Source organism: Chiloscyllium plagiosum, unplaced genomic scaffold (assembly GCF_037043375.1).
Source record: "Chiloscyllium plagiosum isolate Xiang-an unplaced genomic scaffold, Cpla_swu_hap1 HiC_scaffold_2, whole genome shotgun sequence".
Classification (NCBI taxonomy): Eukaryota; Metazoa; Chordata; class Chondrichthyes; order Orectolobiformes; family Hemiscylliidae; genus Chiloscyllium; species Chiloscyllium plagiosum.
Window position 1 is genome coordinate 2840774 of NW_028270140.1, and position 17636 is coordinate 2858409.

The 17636-nt window shown below is 44.0% G+C and overlaps 1 protein-coding gene across 2 annotated transcripts in view; it reads right to left on the bottom strand.

The window, feature by feature from the left end:
• Positions 1–14728, bottom strand: part of slc12a2 (solute carrier family 12 member 2) — a 230423-nt gene extending 215695 nt beyond the window's left edge. The window contains exon 1 of one of the 2 annotated variants that reach the window (XM_043718096.2): positions 13650–14728. In XM_043718096.2, coding sequence (XP_043574031.2) covers positions 13650–14237 — 588 coding nt within the window. In that variant the 5' untranslated portion in view covers positions 14238–14728. The remainder of the gene's footprint in view (positions 1–13649) is intronic. The other variant, XM_043718088.2, reaches the window with a different exon arrangement.
• Positions 14729–17636: the final 2908 nt, after the last annotated feature.

Here is a 17636-nt window from a genome sequence, read left to right on the forward strand (position 1 = left end):
CAGAGAAAGTATATTCCTGTCGGGGTGAAAGGGAAAGCTGGTAGGTATAGGGAATGCTGGAGGACTAAAGAAATTGAGGGTTTGGTTAAGAAGAAGAAGGAAGCATATGTCAGGTATAGACAGGATAGATCGAGTGAATCCTTAGAAGAGTATAAAGAAAGTAGGAGTAGACTTGAGGGAAATCAGGAGGGCAAAATGGGGAATGAGATAGCGTTGGGAAATAGAATTAAGGAGAATCCAAAGGATTTTTACAAATATATTAAGGACAAAAGGGTAACTAGGGAGAGAATAGGACCCCTCAAAGATCAGCAAGGCAGCCTTTTTGTGTGGAGCCACAGAAAATGGGGGAGACACTAAATGAATATTTTGCATCAGTATTTACTGTGGAAAAAGATATGGAAGATATCAACTGTAGGGAAATAGATGGTGACATCTTGCAAAATGTCCAGATTACAGAGGAGGAAGTGCTGGATGTCTTGAAACGGTTAAGAGTGGATAAATCCCCAGGACCTGATCAGGTGTACCCGAGAACACTGTGCGAAGCTAGAGAAGTGATTGCTCGGCCTCTTGCTGAGATATTTGTATCATCGATAGTCACAGGTGAGGTGCTGGAAGACTGGAGGTTGGCAAACATGGTGCTACTGTTTAAGAAGGGCGGTAAAGACAAGGCAGAGAACTATAGATCGGTGAGCCTGACCTCAGTGGTGGGCATCCTGAGGGACAAGATGTACATGTATTTGGAAAGGCAAGGACTGATTCAGGATAGTCAACATAGCTTTGTGCATGGGAAATCATGTCTCACAAACTTGACTGAATTTTTTGAAATAGTAACAAAGATGATTGATGAGGGCAGAGCAGTGATGTGACCTAGGTGGACTTCAGTAAGGTGTTTGACAAGGTTCCCCATGGGAGACGGATTAGCAAGGTTAGATTTCACAGAATACAGGGAGAACTAGCCATTTGGATACAGAACTGGCTCAAAGGTAGAAGACAGAGGGTGGTGGAGGGTGGTTTTTCAGACTGGAGGCCTGTGACCAGTGGAGTGCCACAAGGATCGGTGCTGGGCATACTAATTTTTGTGATTTGCATAAATAATTTGGCTGCGAGCATAAGAGGTACAGTTAGTAAGTTGGCAGATGACACCAAAATTGGAGATGTAGTGGACAGCGAAGATTACAACAAGATTTGGACCAGATGGGCCAATGAGCTGAGAAGTGGCAGATGGAGTTTAATTCAGATAAATGCAAGGTGCTGCTTTTTGGGAAAGCAAATCTTAGTAGGACTTGTACACTTAATGGTAAGGTGCTAGGGAGTGTTGCTGAACAAAGAGACCTTGCAGTGCAGGTTCATAGCTCCTTGAAAGTGGAGTCGCAGGTAGATAGGATAGTGAAGGTGGTGTTTAGTATGCTTTCCTTTATTGGTCAAAGTATTGAGTACAGGAGTTCGAAGGTCATGTTGCGGCTGTACAGGACATTGGTTAGGCCACTGTTGGAATATTGCGTGGAATTCTGGTCTCCTTCCTATCGGAAAGATGTTGTGAAACTTGAAAGGGTTCAGAAAAGATTTACAAGGATGTTGCCAGGGTTGGAGGATCTGAGCTACAGGGAGAGGCTGAACAGGCTGGGGCTGTTTTCCCTGGAGCGTCGGAGGCTGAGAGGTGACCTTATAAAAGGTTTACAAAATTATGAGGGGCATGGATAGGATAAATAGACAAAGTCTTTTCCCTGGGATCAGGGAGTCCAGAACTAGAGGGTATAGGTTTAGGGCGAGAGGGGAAAGATATATAAAATAAAAAGAGACCCAAGGGGCAACATTTTCATGCAGAGGGTGGTACGTGTATGGAATGAGCTGCCAGAGGATGTGGTGGAGGCTGGTACAATTACAACATTTAAGAGGCATTTGGATGGGTATATGAATAGGAAGGGTTTGGAGGGTTTTGGGCCGGGTGCTGGCAGGTGGGACTAGATTGGGTTGGGATATCTGGTCGGCATGGACGGGTTGGACCGAAGGGTCTGTTTCCATGCTGTACATCTCTGACTCTAAACCCTAACATTCAATTTTCAAAAAAAAAACACAACAAAAAAGATAACTTCACAGCTCTCAATCAACAATTAAAACTCAAAATTTGCTCATGTATTAATATAGAGATCATTTTAACACTACATGGTGTATTGTTAATGATGCAGAGGTTTTGAGGAGTCAGGAGGAGTGTTTCTAACCCAAAATCTCAGCTGGCCAATCCAGTTTCGGGTCACTGATTGATGGGGCATCAATCAAAAGCTTCAAAGTTCCCTGCATTCAGTTGATGTTCCTACAGTCAGGCTGCACTAGTTCAAGATGGTAAACCATCACCTTCTAATGCAACTGGATTGCAGTTATAAAAGATTGTAGTTCTGATTAGGTTTAAAAGTAGTCTTCACCGTGTTTTGTCTTTTAACAGTTTTTTTTCAGGGGGATGTGCACATTTGGTGCCAATCCTTACTTGCTATTTAGAAGATGGTGGTGACGACCATCTGAACCTACTGCTGTGCATCTGCAGCAGTTACATTCATTTATGTCAGAAACATCCAAATATCAAGTTAAAGGATGGGTTCAACATACATTGGTGAAAGTGAACCATTGGCATGATTTTGGTGGCCACAAATGTTTTCAAAAAATGAGATGCTTTGTGCCCAGTTATAGACAAAGGTACCAAATAAAACCCGCATCCATGGAGTGAACAATTATTTGTGTGCCCATATGACATATATACAAAACCATAGCGAATGGGGTCAGAAACATGAGGTCATCATAAGCACCATGATTTACAGTATCAGTTTTGGACAAAAAAAAAACTTAATTTTAGGCAGACAATTAGAAAATGCAGTGATCTCCAAGTCTCAAAGATTGGAGGTCATCCTGATTATAGAGCTCAGCAAAAGTCAGATGTTCAAGTTGCCTCAAGTTAGTTAAAACTAAAACAACCATGTTTATGCCTTTAGGTGCTAGAATTAACAACAGCATAACTTTCCATGCTTTTTTTTTTAACAAAAAAAGAAAAGGCTTGTGTAGAGAATTAGAAATGTGTAGCAGCACTGTTTAAGAGAAAAGGTTATACAGACACTATAGAATAGTACAGCACGGAACAGACCCTTCGGCCTACGTTGTTGTGCCGAGGATTAATCTTATTGTAAAATTACCTTACCTACGCACCCCTCAATTCACTGCTGTCCATGTGTTTATCCAGCAGGCAATCAGTGAAACACAGAATCCCAATAGTGTGGGGCCATTGAACAAGTGGCTCAGTGGTTAGCATTGCTGCCTTACAGTTCCAGGGACCTAGGTTGATTCCCACCTCGGGCAATTGTCTGTGTGGAGTTCGCACATTTTCCCGTGTCTGTTTGGGTTTCCTCCAGGTGCTCTGGTTACCTCCCACAGCCCAAAGGTGTGCAGGTTAGGTGGATTGGCTGTGCTAAATTGCCCATAGCGTTAGTAAATATAGGTTCGGGAAGGAATCTGGGTGGGTTACTCTGGAGGGTCAGTGTGGACTTGTTGGGCCAAATGGCCTGTGTTTCCATACTGTAGGGAAATCTCATCTAAAAATTAGACACCCCACCCAAACCCACCCCTACCACCCTGCATTTCCCACCTAGCCTGCACATGCCTGGACACCATGGGCAATATAACATGGTCAATCCATCTAATCTGCACACCTTTGGACTGTGGGATGAAACTAGAGCACCCAGCAGAAACCCATGCAGATATGGGGAGAATGCACAAACACCATTGCTCAGGGCTGGAATAGAGTCTGGGTCCCGGGCACTGTGAGGCAGTGGTGCTAACCATTGAGCCATCATGCTGCATGGTACGATTACTGGCCATTTTTGGATGCTTGCTCAGGGAAGTTTAATGATCTTCAAAAAAAAAACAAAATACTAGAAAATGGAACCTCAATTAGTTTTTTTTTTGCAGGCTGTATTCCAGTAGGTTTAAACTGCCTTCAGGGATGGAAATGCTATTGTTTGTAAAAACAAGCCTGTATTACAGCTGGGAACAGCAGTATCCCAAGGTCAACTGATATCAACTGTGCAATCTCACATCTAATACAGAAGCTCAGCAAACTACAAAAAGTATGGGAATTAACATCAAATATTGTGTACCCAAATTCCCAAAGAGAAACAAATGAATTAGAAACAATGCAATGGTATGTACACATCCAAAATACTTTTTAAAAATGCAAGAAACATGACTGCTCACATTTCAGAGTGACAGCTGACCTCAAACAAAGTGTTAGACAGTTTGACAGAAGAGAAAGAAAGAGTTATTTTGAATTCATTGATAAAACACAAAGCTGGTGATGACTCAGTGGTAAATGCACTGTGCAGCGTAAAATTAAGCTTAGAGAGATCAGAAAGCTTCCACTGAACATCTGCAGAGCTGAAAACACTCCCTACAGCTTGACATTTGCTGGTCTAGATTTGGAAATTAAAATGTTGAGTCGCAAGGGTAAAGGCACATGATAGTTGCTATCAAAAGAGTCATCTCAGCAAAAAGAAAAAAGCCTTTGTATTGAAGGTAATGGCCTTAGCTAATGCAGAAGGCAAGGGTAGCCAATATAAAAATGTTCCAAGCACATTTTTTAAATCTTATCAATCATATTCCTATGAGCACGAGTCTGATAGATACTAGCAAGCACTGATGGGTCACAAGTCTGTCAAAAATAACCACCAATGTTTCCTGCTTTGTGGTCATATTTGAGCATATATTGTTCCATAGTTATGTCAGGTAGTTATTAGTACTCAAACAGTAAATACTTACACAAATGAACTTGGATTTACATGGCTGTAAGTAACAACTATTTTTTTTTTTATTAAAAAAAAACCTTATTGTGGCCAGCCAAAAAAGTAGTGATCACCGTTGGATTGGTGGGGTGGGGGTCACAGCTTTAATCGAGGTGAACAGAAGTCCCACACTCGGAGAAAAACTCAAATGAGGTGGAGGTGGCATCCTCTTCAGCAGGCAGTGGAACTCAGAACCCATTCGTTTGCTGTCTTTCTCCTTCCAGGTGGCAGAGCTCACAGGTTTGGAAGGTGCTGTCACAAAGGAGCCTTGGTGAGTTGCTGCAGCGTGTAGATGGTGAGTTTAGGAGTCAGTTAGCCGCACAGCTGGTTTGCGATGTCAACAGCGTGGGCGCAATTCCCACACCAGCGGAGGTTACCACGAAGGATTCTCCTTCTCAACCTCTTCCCACACCAGACGCATGGTGGCCCTCAGCTTAAACCATCACCAAACAGCTCTGTCATGAGACAGCAGCCCTGTGGTCTGCTGGGATTAAGGCAACTTTAGCTTTTAACTGTACATAGTTCACATTGTAGCCACTATGGTGGTGGGACACAGTGATCATTTAAGATGATGGGGTGTTTAAGAGCAGGCTGTTTTGTCTGGCTAGACTGGACACTACAGTATTGTTGCTGGTGCACGTGGTAAAGTGCATCCCATTCTCCTCCCAGCTGGTGTCTGTACCCTACATTATATCCAGCCAGGAGAAAAAGTGAGCACTGCAGATGCTGGAGATCAGAGTAGAGAATGTGGTGCTAGAAAAGCACAGCAGGTCTATCAGCATCCAAGGAGCAGGAGAATCAATGTTTCGGGTGTAAGTCTTTCACAAGCCTCACTCCTGATGAAGGGCTTTTGCCGGAAACGTTGATTCTCCTGCTCCTTGGATGCTGCCTGACCTGCTGTGCTTTTCCAGCACCCCACACCACCACAGCCAGCTATACACACAACTGATGCAGCCTGACACAGCTGGAGTTAAAAATCGTTAGCTCTTGGATTTCAAACCCTTAAGACAATTAACTATTTTAAAGTCACCAACATTTTCCTGCAGATTCACAGGGGAGTAATTCATCAGAATCCTCAGCCAAAACGGTTCTTGGAGCCACAGTATAAGTTCTGCAATTCAGTCCCTGGTCAAATGGTAATGACAAGTGTTGATGGTGAAGTATTCAGTGATGATAATATCACTGAGTGCCAAGTGGATATCGTCAAAGTCTCTGTTGTTGGAGTTAGCAATTGCTGGCAAGTAACATTTACTCCACACATCAGCTCAAGTGGTGGTGAGCTCTTGATTTTTTTAAAATTTTGCTCATGAAGTGTGAGCATTACAGGTTGAGCCAGCATTTAATACCCTTGCAGAAGATGTCCTTGCAGAAGGTAGTGGTGACTGAAGGAACAGTAATATAGTTTCAGTTCAGGGCAGTAAACAGCTGGAGGGGAACTTGATGTTTCAGTGTAGCTGTTGCCCTTGTTCTTCTAAAATAGTAGTGATTAAAAGTTTTGGATAGTGCCGAAGGATCCTTGGTGAGTTCTGCAGTGTGTGTCTTGTAGATAGCACACACTGCTGCTGTGTCAGTGGATGAAAGGAGTGGATGTGGGCTGCATTTCCTGGATTATGTCAAGCTTCTTGAGTGTCATTGGGATTGCACTCATCCAGACCAGTGGAGTATCCAATCACACTCCTGTCTTGTACGTAGTTGACAGGCTTTGGAGAATTCAGGAGGAGTGAACTACTCACTGCAGGATTCCCAGCCTCTGACACGCTCTTGTAGCCACTTCATTATATGGTGAATCTGGTTCAGTTTTTGGAAAATGGTAACCTGAAGATGGTGTTAGTGGGAAATGTAGTGATGGCAACACCATTGAATGTCAAGGGGCAATGATTTAATGGAAGTGATCATTACCTTGCACTTGTATGGTGTTGTGTTCCCTTTACCACTTTTCAACCCAAGGAGTCGCGAATGGTGCTGAACATAATAATGGAGGCAAGGCAACCTGAACATGTTTAGGCATAGGATAATACTCTGATATTCCTGCAGAGATGGCTTACAGCTGATATGAAAGATTTCCAATAACTTTCCTGCATATGATTCCACAGCAGTCATTTCTCCAGATTCCTATGGACTCCAGTTTTGCTAGGGCTCCTTGATGCCACACTCATTCAAACATGACCCTCACCTCACCCGGACATGGTATTGAGGTATGAAGTTGTAACAAAAAAAAAAGTTGCTACTGAACAAGTGGCTGTTTAACAGGACTTCAAAATAACTTTAAAGCCAAAACATCAAGCATACTTTTAAAAAAAAAAAGGAATCTGGATGCCATTAAATATCTGTGCAATTTGAAGAAACAAAAAGATGAATATTCTCTTTTTGGTGGTGGTGACAGTCCCAGCTCCAAAAGTATAGTAGCTTAAGCAGTGCGGCGCTTATCCCTTCACCTTTGTTCCAGAACACTAGGCCTAAAGTTAGAATCAAGGTGACAGCTCTCATTATAAACTGGAGAAAAGAGAAACTGCCGACAAAGATGGCATCATGCAGCAGAGGAGATCTGTGGCGTCTGGAAATTGAGATGTCGTCAAGGAGAACAGCCAATCACGTTTTCAGACAAAGTTTGAAGCAAAAAGCATTGATGAACATTTTAAGTGAAATATAAAAAAGCAAAATAAAGATTGGAGCACACATGAAATTAAGTTTCAAGTTGAACTATTCAACATGAACTTATAACTTTGAAGTCTGTGGATCATTACAAACAGAATTAAAACATTGCATAAACAAGATTAACTTTCAGGACCAGAACACTTGATAGAAATAATAGCAGCTTGGTAGGTAACAAAAATGCACTTACACACAAGCATGGGGATGGAAGGCAGAAATTCACGGAGTTAGGGTGGAAGCTTAGAGCTAGAACAGAGTTGTTATCTCTGGTTTGTGCCATGTGCTAGTGACGTGAGGAATACGGAGAGATAGCACTTGAACACCTGAGTAGAGATGATACAGGAGGAAGTGATTCAGATACCTGGATAATTGGGGCTCATTCTGGGGTAGGTTGGACCTCTATGGATGGGATAGTCTTCACCTCAAGAAGAAGAGGGGTACCAATATCCGAAGGGGTGGGGGGGGGGGGGGGGGGGGTTGCTAACGGTCTTCAGGAGGGTATAAACTAAGCTCAGCAGGCGGATGGGAACCTTAGTTGTTGCTCCAGTGTCCAGGAGGTTGACAAGAAGTGAGGTCGACAAGAAGGGAGGTCATGAATAAGGTTTCAAGGTTGAAGGAGGGTACCGGCAGGCAGTGGTTTGAAGTGTGTCTACTTCAATGCCAGGAGCATCCAGAATGAGGTTGGTGAACTTGCAGCATGGGTTGGTACCCGAGACTTTGATGTTGTTGCCATTTCAGAGACATGGCTAGAACAGAGACAGGAATGGTTGCAGGTTCCAGGGTTTAGATGTTTCAGTAAGATATGGGGAGGTGGTTAAAAAAAAGAGGAGGGGAAAGGTGTGGCATTGTCAGTCAAGGACAGTATTACGGTGGCAGAAAGGACATTTGATGAGGACTTATCTACTGAGGTGGCATGGGCTGAAGTTAGAAACCGGAAAGGGGAGATCACCCTGTTGGGAGTTTTCTATTGGCCTCCAAATAGTTCCAGAGATGTAGAGGAAAGGATAGCAAAGATGATTCTGGATAGGAGCGAGTGTAACAGGGTAGCTTTTATGGAGGTCTTCAACTTGCCAAATATTGACTGGAAAAGCTATACTTCGAGTATTATAGATGGGTCAGTTTTTGTTCAATGTAGCGAGGCCACACTGGATTGGGTATTGGGTAATGAATCAGGCCAGTTGTTAGATTAGGTGATAGGGATCACAATTTAGTTAGGTTTACTTTAGTGATGGAAAGTGATAGGTATGTACTGCAGGGTAAGAGCTATAGATGGGGGAAAAGGCAATTATAAATGAGATTTGGCAAGATTTAGGATGCATAGGATGGGGAAGGAAATTGCAGGGAATGGGCACAATTGAAATGTAGACCTTGTTCAAGGTACATCTACTGCGTGTCCTTGATAAGTATGTACCTGTCAGGCAGGAAGGAAGTGGTCGAGCAAGGGAGCCGTGGTTTACTAAAGAAGTTGAATCTCTCGTCAGGAGGAAGGACGTGACTTTATATAAAGGAGAGGAGAGATGTGAAGGCTCAGTTAGGGCACTTGAGAGTTACAAGTTAGCAAGGAAAGACCTAAAGAGAGAGCCAAGAAGAGCCAGGAGGGGACATGAGAAGTCTTTGGTGAGTAGGATCAAGGAAAACCCCAAAGCTTTCTTTTATTCCTGACACACTTATAGATTGACTAGAGACAGACTAGGATCAGTCAAGGACAGTGGGAAGTTGTGCATGGAGTCCAAGGATATAGAAGAGGCACTAAATAAATATTTCATCAGTATTCACACTGGCAAAAGACAATGCTGTCGAGGAGAATACGGAGATGCAGGCTATTAGACTAATCGGGATTGAGGTTCACTAGGAGATGGAGTTAGCAATTCAGCAGAGTGTGAAAATAGGTAAGCATTTTGGGTCAAAAGGAATTTATCCTAGGATTCTCTGGGAATCTAGGGAGAGAATTGCAGAGCCTTTGATCTTTATGTCTGCAGGAATACTGCCAGAAGACTGGAGGATAGCAAATGTTGTCCCTTTGTTCAAGGAGGGGAGTATAAACAACCCTGGTAATTATAGACCAGGGAGCCTTATTTCTGTTGTGGGTAAGTTGTTGGAAGAGGTTTGAGATAGGATTTATCATCTAGAAAGGAATAATTTGATTAGGGATAGTCAACATAGTTTTGTGAAGGTAGGTTGTGCCTCACAAACCTTATGGAGTTCTTTGAGATGGCGATCAAACAGCTGGATGAGGGTTAGCAGTTGTGTCGTATATAGATTTCAGTCAGGCATTTGACAAGGTTCCCTATAGTAGGCTACTGCAGAAAATCCAGATGCATGGACTGAGGGTCATTTCATGGTTTGGATCAAAAATTGGCTCGCTGAAAGAAGACAGAGGGTGGTGGTTGATGGAAAACGTACATTCCGGAGTTCGGTTATAGTGGTGTACCACAAGGATCTGTTTTGGGCCCACTGCTCTTTGACATTTTCATAAATGACTTGGATGAGGGCTTAGAAGGATGGATTAGTAAATTTGTAGATGACACTTAGGTTGGTCAAGTTGTGGACAGTGCGAAAGGATGTTGCAGGTTACAGAGGGACATCGATAAGCTGCAGAGTTGGGCTGAGAGGTGGCAAATGGAGTTTAGTGTGGAAAAGTGGGAGGTGATTCACTTTGGAAGGACTAACAAGAATGTAGAGTACTGGGCTAATGGTAAGATGAGCAGTATCCATATACATAGATCCCTGAAAGTTCCCACCCAGGTTGATAGGGTTGTTGAGAAGGCATCGGTGTGTTAGCTTTTATTGGTAGAGGGATTGGGTTTTGGAACCACAAGGTCATGTTGCAGCTGTACAAAACTCTGGTGCAGCCACATTTGAAGTATTGTGTACAGTTCTGGTCACTGCATTACAGGAACGATATGGAAGCTTTGGAAAGGGTTCAGAGAAGGTTTACCAGGATGTTGCCTTGTATGGAGGGAAGATCTTATGAGGAAAGGCTGAGATACTTGAAGCTGTTTTCATTAGAGAGAAGGTCGAGAGGTGGTTTAGAGACATAAAAGAGAATTGAGGGATTAGATAGGGTGGACAGTGAGAGCCTTTTATCTCGCATGGTGATGGCTAGCATGAGGGCACAGTTTTAAATTGAGGGGTGATAGATATAGGACAGATGTCGGAGGTAGTTTCTTTACTCAGTAGTAGGGGTGTGGAATTCCCTGCCTGCAACAGTAGTAGACTCACCCAACTTTAAGGACATTTAAATGGTCACTGGATAGTCATATGGATGAAAATGGAATAGTGTAGGATAGATGGGCTTCAGATTGTTGCACCGACCTGTGAAACCATCAAGGGTTGAAGTGCCTGTTCTGCGCTGAAATGTTCTATGTTCTACATCTAAGTAAAGATAGATCCTTGAAGAGTTTCTACAGCCAGGCTAATAATGTAAATATTCGATGTTCAGATCAACTAAGTGATCCAAGATTTCCATTACGTTGGGACTTAAGTCATCTAGAAGGGTCAGCACGGTGGCTCAGTGGTTAGCACTGCTGCCTCACAGTGCCAGAGACTCAGCTTCAATTCCAGCCTTGAGTGACTGTGTGTGGAGTTTGCACATTCTCCCCGTGTCTGCGTGGGTTTCCTCCGGGTGCTCTGGTTTCCTCCCACAGTCCAAAGATGTGCAGGTCAGGTGAATTGGCTATGCTAAATTACCCAGTGTTCAGGATGTGTAGGTTAGGTGCATTAGCCAGGGGTAAATGTAGTATTATAGGGGTAGGGGAATGGGTCTGGGAGGGTTACTCATCGGAGGGTCGGTGTGGACTAGTTGGGCCAAATGACCTGCTTCCACACTGTAGAGAATCTATTCTAAAAAGGGGGAGGTGAGAGCAACAGCTGTAATTCCATGTTTAAATGGACAAATAGAAATACAAACCGCTGTTTGCAAGTGCTGCCTTTTATGTTATTACACCTGTAACATCCAAACTATTTTGTGTTATTTAGTTTAAGACTAAGTTAGGTACAATTTAGGTAAAAGTCTAGCAGTTAAACTTCAAATGTATGTTTGTGATATCCCTTTACTATTTAAAGCATGCATAATAATCGAGTAATTGGATTATTGACCCAATTTTTTTTAAAAAAAGAGACAAGTCATGAATGCATTATGCTAATCAATATCAACAATTTCTACATTTCAAATGCATAGTGGCACAGCAAGAAATAAACAGTTTTGTTTAGTGGTACACAATCCACCATTGTATTTGTGGACCAGCTAAATGGGATGTAGGAGAACAGATCTGGACCTCAAAACAAAAGGAGCGAGATGAAGTACCAAAGTCTCCCTCAATCTTGGATATAGCAATAGCAATCGTTTAAAGTGTAACTTGTACATAGTTGCTATAGTGCAGTAGACTGTACCCTTGTGTAGACAAGGATAGTGTTATGTATTATACTGTAAAATGGTTTCTTTCTATCACACAAGATCTTTTGGGGCTCGTCGACCAACAGGAGTAAAAGTGAACTGTGGCAGCAAATCTCCCAGACTGTTCAGCGCAGTTCTTCATCACACCTGAAGGGTCATTATTCAGCAAAGTCCATGCCTAAACAATATATCCACTTGCAGAACTGCCACACAAAGAGCCCAAATCTATTTTTCAGCAGGATAAAGATTGGGTTTTCACAAAGTTCCTACTACAGAATGGCAGGTCAAAGGTTACGACCAATACAGTCAGCTGCTGTCAAAAAAAAAGAACCACATGCACAAACAACAGGAACCGATTACTCAATACCAACAACACAGCATCTAAACAGACTGGGCATTTTGCAAGTCTGACATACAGTTTCATTTAGATGAGGATTTAATCACCCCCAAAAGTAACCCCTGCCTAGCTTTTAACATTGAAACTCCGTTGCTGTTAATCTGCTATAGTTGCAGTCTTCAGCAATTATTGAGTGAAGAGGACAGCCGATAAAAATTCCCAAAAGTTTTATGGTATGGTTAGCATCTTTGGTGATATCAAAAATGATGGTTTACTGTGGAACAGGCCAGAAATGTGGATGGATAACTACATGGGAGTGGGGGGAAAAGAGACTGCAGGAAGAGAATACAGATGGAAAGAAACTGAACATCCCATAGACACACCTGTAAGAACACAGCATATCTTACCACAAAAAACTTCATCCAAACACTGAACACAAACCTCCCATCTAACAACATCTCAAAAGTTTTATTTATTTATCCACAGGATAACGCAGTCACTGCTCATCCAGTGTTTATTGCCCAGAGGGCATTTAAGAATCAAATCACATTGCTGCAGGTCTTGCGTCACATGTAGGCCAGACTGGGTAAGGATGGCAGTTTCCTTCCCCAAGGCCATTACTGAACCAGACAAACAGTGGTTTGTCTAATGGTCCTCATTAGACTCTTAATAAAAATCTGGAATTTTACTCAAATTTCACCGTCTGTCATGGCAGGACTCGAACCTGGGTCCCCAGAACATTACCAGGGTCTCTGGATTAACAGTGCAACTATGATACTCGACCACCGCCTACCCTTGTGAAGAACTAAATCTTAATACTGACTTTGAATTCCAAGTCACTGGAATCCATTGCTTGCAATTAGAGGGGTGAAAGATTGTCTAGCGAATGTCATGTCATGGGAGCAGCATTTGTTATATGCACACCTGGAAATCTAGAGCTAGGGAGCAACTGTTTTAGTGCCCACATCTGCACACAACCTTTAGATGGAAAGTTAATTCTGCGCATTCATTCTCAGTTACGCATCGTCTGTCTATTTTAGTGAAAATTTGTCACGCTCCAAGTACATCACCACTATCCCTTATCAATATAACCAGGAGCAGGAGGGCAGGATAATAGATTGTGCAGGCAAAAAAAAAGTGTGGATGATTTTTGTTTAAAAATGTACTCAATCACTTCTAATTCCTGACTAACTAACTTCCATCACAGCACCAGGTGACCTGCAGGCTACACAATTTCACTGCCAGAGCATTTAACAAATGTCGGCATTCCATCAATTTTCAGCATACCACATCCACAAGGATGTCAGGGCACACAGAGACACAGACACAGACAGAGACAGAGACAGGCTGGGAGCCTCTGACCACCAGGGTGGTGTACACAGCATTGCTGCACCCTGCTGTAGCCTGGGGAGGGACGGAGAGGGAGAGAGATGCGCGAATGTACCTTGTCCAGCTCATCGTGTAGCTCCGCCAGGCTGGGTCTGATGAGTTTCTCTCCGAGCTGAGCCACTGTATTCCTGTAATGATCGATCCTGGGCACTGCATCGATGGTGTTGTGACCGAAAGTTCGTAGGTAGTAGGTGTTGCTGTGTGTATCATAGTAATGATGGGTGGTGGTGCCGGCCGAATGCAGGCTGCCCTCACTCAGCAAGGTGTCACCGTTCTGGGGGTAGCCATTCATCGCCGCCTCGCTGCCTTGCGGTGGCGCCTGTTGCGGGGAAATCCCGCAGCCCGAGCCGGCCGGTTCCTCCCAAGCCGGGTCCACGAAATTCACCCGGAACCTGCCTTTCGCCTCCTCGGCCGCCGCTGCCGTGCTCTCATCCCCGGGGGGAGCGATGCCTTGGTCCTCCTGCTCCGGGCTCGGGCTGGGGCTCCGTCCCTTCGGCCCCTCTGCCGCTCCTGCCGCCCCCTCAGTCACCAGGTCGACCTGGAAGCGGCTCTGACTGGCCACTGGACGGAGCGGCACCGCAGGCTCGGGCGGAGCGGCTGGAGGCTGCTCACCGGCCGGGGAGCTGGGGGAACCGGGCTCCATCCTCACTGTCTCCTCCTGCTCCTGCCCTCGGCCCGCCAACCGACACTGTCACACCTATTAAAATAGCAACAGCAGCAGAAGGAGACCTCAAACAAAAGAAACCCCAGTCAAATTCAGCTCAAACAAAAAGACAGGAGGGAGACTACAGCCACACTGATCCCTCCTCTGTCTCAGTCAGACCCTGTGTAAACCTGATATCCCCCTCTCGCTGCTATTTTTACCGCTCGGTCCCTCTACACACTGCTGCTCACTACAATGTTAGATGGGCTACTCCCAGAGCCCACACATTCATGGGAATCAGCTCCCAGCCGGAGCCCTGTCTCTATTTTTTCCCCCCCTCCCTGTATTCCTCAGTAACTGCAGCGCGCTCTCTTTCTCTCTGTGTCCTTCCCTCTTTATCTCACACATCCCTGGGCGGCCTCAGCTGTTATAAGTCGGCGCTGAGCTCCCATTGGAGGCTCAGTGTGCGGAGGGAGGGTGGGGGAGTGTTACTGCTGGATATACACACACACAAAAACCCAACAGTTAGCTCCACACAGCACTGGGCAGGGCACAGCATAGTTTAAACATCGCGAGAGACACACACACACACACACAGAAAGGCTGCTGCAGGTTTCAATATTAAACACGTTCTGGCTCAGTTGCTACTAAATGTAAAGGAGGATGTGTGAGCGCAGCGCTGCGGATGCCGACAATGTGACACAGTGCAGGAAGAGAGTTTGATGTACGTGCCTGTTTTTGAGGGTAGGGCTAGGGAAATAAGTCAGTTGCTCAAAGGATCATTTGCTGAACTTTTTTTCCCCCAAAAATATTTGCGTGGATTGTCTTTCAAGGTAAGTAGGATGGACGTAGCAGAAAGGTGTTCCTTTTTAGCCCGGGGTTTGGGGAGATCTTAAAGGGAAAGCGTCTCTTGAAACAAAATGTCTGATAAAGCAAAACAGGCCGATGATCTGAAATGCACGGCACGTCAATCGACATCTGTTCAGGAGGGAAACAAAACAAATTGTGAGTTTCTGGGGCTTTGCAGATAGGCCAGACGTATTGCCTGCCTGCTCCAGCAAAGACTTGGATGACACCGTCACATATCGAACGTGGGGTGATGCAGGTAGCTAAAGGAGACAAAAGTATTTAACATAGGGAAAAACTGTTTTTAAAAAATACAAGCAGAGGGAATAAGAAAACGGGAGATAAGGGAGCGAGTGAGAAAGAGAAATAGGAAGCAGTACTGCAAATTGGAAATTTAATGAAACTGTAGTGAAATTCGAAGAAATAGCCATTCATTCCCACGAGCAGTGTAGAAAGGTCATGCGAGAAATATTTTCTAATCAATCAATTCAAAGATGTTATGACACACTTAGAGAGCAGTTGGGACTTGAACCCATCCCATCCACATTTCCCATGGCCAATTCACCTAACCTGCACATCTTTGGACTGTGGGAGGAAACCAGGGCACCCAGAGGAAACCCACGCAGACACGGGGGAGAATGTGCAAACTCCACACAGACAGTCGCACGAGGCTGGATTTGAACCCGGGTCCCTGGTGCTATGGGGCAGCTGTGCTAATCACTGAGACGCCACGCTGCTGTCCATCTCAAATTTCAACATGCCACCTTCTCAGTGGTATTGATAAATCCTCCCAACCCCATCCTCATTTCTGTGAATAAAACTGAGTAAAGCTAAGCTCTGAAGTCCCTTGCATCAATTTTCAAATCAGAGAGTGCAGCGTGCTACACCCTCACACTGATTTTGAATGGAGTAGAGTCATAGAGCATCGAAACAGACCCTTCGGCCCAAATAGTCCATGCTGACTAAGTTTCCCAAAATACACTAGCCCCACTTGGCCTGTGTTTGGACTATATCCCTCTAAACTTTCCTATTTATGGTTTAAAATGTCCTTTAAATGTTGTAATTGTACCTGCATCTAAAATTGGAAACTTGGTGCAGGATTGGGAATGGGAATTAATGTGGCAAACCACCAGGGAGTCACAGTTGTTTTTAAATGCTGTTCTGACACAGCTATAGTGTGGGCCTTACCCAGGAATGTGGAAAATTGCCAAGATGTCTCCTATCCACAAAAGATTTTGTTTCTTTCCTCTATCCTTTCATAGAATGTGGGCATTGTTGGCCAGGCCAGTATTTGTTGCCCATTTTCAGTTGTTCTTAAACTTAGAGATTTCTTGGGCCATTTCAAGAGGACAGGCAACAGTCAATCATATGGCCAGGGATAGAGAGCCATACGTAGGTTAGATCAAGAAAGAATCTCTCTCAACAGCATTAATGAACCAGATTGGCCCTTACAACAACTGATTCTCATTTTGTTGTCACCATGACTAGGACTAGCTTTTATTTCCAGATATGTTGATTGAATTCAGATTTCACCAAATACTCTTGTGGGATTCCAGAGCATCAGCCTGGGACTCTACATTATAGCAACACATTCTTGACTCTGAGCATCGGCAGGCCTCACTGTCTCCCTCTGAATTACTCACCCAGTGTCATTACCACTATGCAACCCAACATAAGACATACCCAACTAAAACAGGAATCAATTGTTCAGCCCTCTGAGCCTGTTCTGCCATTCAGTAGGATCATGGCTGAGCGGACATTCCTCATGTCCAATTTCCTGTGCTTTTCCCCATAATATTTGATTTCCCGACTGATCAAGAATCTATCTATCTCAGTCTTAAATAAACACAAGGATTCTGCCCCCACAGCTCTCGGTAGCAATGATCCAAAGTTTCACACTGCCCTGAGAAAAGAAATTTCTCCTTATTTCAGTCTTAAATTAGTGACTCTTTATTCTGAGACTATACCCTCTGGTCCTAAACTCTCCCATTATGTCTGCTTTACCACTCCTTTCCCCCCTTCCCAACTGTTGATCATCAGCAAGATAAAGAAAGGGGTCATCAATAATGCTATCAAGTGGCACTTGCAAAATGATAGCCTGCTCATCGATGCCCCTCTTGGATTCTTCTAGGGCCACGCAGCTCCAGATCTCATTGCAGCCTTGCTTCAAAAATGGACAGAAGAGGGAAGTTGACAGTGACTGCTTTTGATTTCAAGGCCACAGTTAACCAAGTGTGACATCACAAGCATGAGCAAAACTTCATTAGGAATTGAGGTTAGGGGTGGGATAATCTCTCTACTGGTGGAAGTCACATCTACTACAGAAGCAGAGATTGTTGGATGTCAATCATCTTGCTTCCAGAATATCACTACAGGAGTTCCTTAGAATAGTGACCTGTGCCCAATCATCTTCAGCTGCTTCATTGATGACCTTATCTCCTCATTACTGATGATTGCACAATTCTGAATAGCATTCACCACTCCCAAGATACTGCTCACGTTCAAATTGGACTGATTAGTGGTTATAATATTTATTCTATCAGGGTATTATGA